We start from the raw sequence: 2,828 nt of genomic DNA on the forward strand, positions 1-2,828 counted from the left end.
ATCTTTGATTTTATAGAAGACTTAACCAATAAAAAGTGCTTAAAAGTGAAAAAAAAAACAACCCCACTTTTTGGATTCATAATTAAAAGCTCATAAAGTATTTAAATGAACTAAATATAGCAAGAAACTTCAGGAGATCTGGTCTCTTTGGCTCCCGGAAATCTAAAGCAAACATGTCAGTTAATGAAACACAGAAAAGCCAGTAAAACTCTCTGAAGTGGGGAAACGTTTTAAAGTTAATCTGCATCATATATGTTTCCATTGCTCAAATATCCAAGAAGTCTAACTAAACCAGAACTAAACAGAAGTAAAAATGTTTTCCTTCAGAGAAGTTCAGAGTTTAAAACTGTGGATGCATTTGGCAGTTTCGAAATTTTGTGACAAATGTTGATTTCAGTCTAAGGGAAATATTTAGTAAAAATAAAAATTACTCCCAAAACAAACAAAACAAACACCACAAACAAATTTACTTTTTTAAGAAATATATTTTTGCTGCTTTAAAATTGGAAAGAGAAAGAAAATAAAGTTGCATTAAAATTCTTATTTCTAAATGTAGCTCTGAATTGGTGAGTTTTACACTTTAAACTGTTTCAAAGGTGCAAGGGTTTTCCAAACTTTGTGTGTTTCAGTCAGGTGAAACTTTGTAATCATTTTTACTCTATATAGTAGCTTATAAAAAAATCAGCTTTTTTAAAAACTACATAGGGTCAAATCCAGTTTCCAAAGTGCATGACTCTACTACTACTAGATTTTAAACCACTGAATGTCTGACTGGTTTTCAGCACTCATCTGTGAAATAAGTATTTTCAATAGTCTGAGCATTGTTTAGAACCTCACTGAGAGAAATAATGAATCTAAACTAGTTTTATTTTCTTCCTCTAGTTCTTATTCTGACTTTGGAACATTTCTCATTGATCCTGACAGTCTGCAGTGTCTAACAAATGAGTTGGCTTTCTAAACCTTTTTTAAAAATGTAATCTTAGAAACACAGGCCTTATTCACAGCTGGACACATTTGTTGTTTATCACATTTAAGGTGAGTAATGCATGTGTCTAGCTGTAGTCCAGTTTAAAGCAGGAAAACAAATTTTCACTCAAATTTTTCTGTTGAAACCAATTAGGGAGTTAAAAAGTAAAAACCTATTTCTCCTGGATGCTACTTTTACCTTGGAAAAAAAAAGAAACAAAGATTTGAAGTCGGAATTAGTCTTAATTTGGTGAAAGTTTCAATCCTGAGAGTTTCATTCAAATTCAGTTAGTCCCATGTTTGGTCTCTGATCCAGAAAATGTTAAACTTTACTCTTTGTGAATCTATCTGAAATGGCTCAATTCAGAACACTCGAAAAAACTTACATGTTTGGACTGATACCCTTGATTTGAAAGGTAACCTCAATATAGGGACTGAGATAGAAGTGGGACAGAAGTGTTTCTGCTGGAGTATCTCAGACATACTTAGAACTGTTCATCGTAGTTGGGTGGGTGGGGTCTTCTACTTCTAGGGACCAGAACAATGAATGTTGGAAGGCACTCTCACACATACTCAGTCCTGGTTCTTTCAAAATTGGGTCCTGGTGTCACAATGCCCAGAGGGATGTGCACAGGCCTGTCCAGCTTCTGGAAATGAAGACAGGAAATCAGCAGCAGCGTTCCTGCCACCAGGTGGAGGATGCCTGCAATCCAGCCACAGAACAGAGCATAGCCGAACTCCCAGCGAGGGACAATCTGAGGCACTGTCTCGTCGAAGAATCTCACAAGCGTCAGGTGGGCGACGTAAGAGACCGGGATAAGGCCCAGGATCCCTGTTACCAGGCACAGTGCCCCGCCTATTGCCTTCAGCGCCCTCTTACAGCTAAAGTCATCCAGGTGGTTTTGGCAGCCATTAACCAGGCGGATACCGGGGATGGCCAGCAGCACACCCAACAATCCCACCCCCAGCACCAAGGACATGAGAATCCGGGCCAGTATAATGTCTGGTGGCAGTTCAAACATGCTGTCATAGGGCCGGCACTCCAGCTTATCCGTCGCTTCCTGGCTCACACAGGTCACCCAGAGGCCCATGTTAGTTTCCTCAGTGGGAAGCAGGTCTGTAGACAGTGTGATCCATGAAGGCATCAGGATGGTGGTCAGGGAACAGATCCAGGCCACTATTGCTAAACCAACCCCCAGCAGCTCTAGAGTGCCATTGCTAGAGTCCATGACAGCGATGCTGTAGCTCTCAGAGGGTCCTGGTCTTTACTTTGCTCCTTTCAGGAGGGGGATCTGCTGGGACATCAATGCTAGCAGAGACAGACTTTGCAGTCAGGCCCAGCTGGAAAAGTTATCACACCCTGTCCAGGCAGAGGAAGGCTATGATTGGCCGACTGGAAACAACAGGATTGCTGTGAGGTCACCTGCAGGCAGGATTTTCTTCGAGAGAGGATGTTATCGATGCCTGCATCTCTGACTGTAAAGCATTTGATGTCAATGGCATTGCTCGCTCGGCTTCTCTGCTTTCTTCATCCTTGCCCCTCCTCCCCACAGAATCACCAGTGAAAACTGACACTTTTACACAATCAGGCAAAAAGTTCAGGCTTTCTTCAGCAGATCAACAGAATACAAGAAACAATTTGCACCTGCACACTTACAGAATCAACAGCACTGTGGGTGGAATACACAGTGAGAAAATGAACCTATTTAGGCAAGTCACTTTTCCTAATTCACTGAATTTTCTTTTTTCCTAACACTTATTTTTTTTCAGTTGAGCTTTTTAGTCTTCAAAGGTGTCACCAAATTCCAAACTCTATATCTGGTCAAAAAGAGGATTTGTAGGACACTTGTTTTGGAAATAAA

The 2,828-nt window shown here is 40.6% G+C and overlaps 1 protein-coding gene across 1 annotated transcript; it reads right to left on the bottom strand.

Annotated features, from left to right (window-relative positions):
- Positions 1 to 1,529: 1,529 nt before the first annotated feature.
- Positions 1,530 to 2,195, bottom strand: LOC101480519 (claudin-22-like). Its single transcript, XM_004562151.1, has one exon. The coding sequence runs from the start codon at positions 2,193 to 2,195 to the stop codon at positions 1,530 to 1,532; it is 666 nt and encodes a 221-aa protein (XP_004562208.1).
- Between the last annotated feature and the right edge of the window lie 633 nt (positions 2,196 to 2,828).

Source organism: Maylandia zebra, linkage group LG17 (assembly GCF_041146795.1).
Source record: "Maylandia zebra isolate NMK-2024a linkage group LG17, Mzebra_GT3a, whole genome shotgun sequence".
NCBI classification, from domain to species: domain Eukaryota; kingdom Metazoa; phylum Chordata; class Actinopteri; order Cichliformes; family Cichlidae; genus Maylandia; species Maylandia zebra.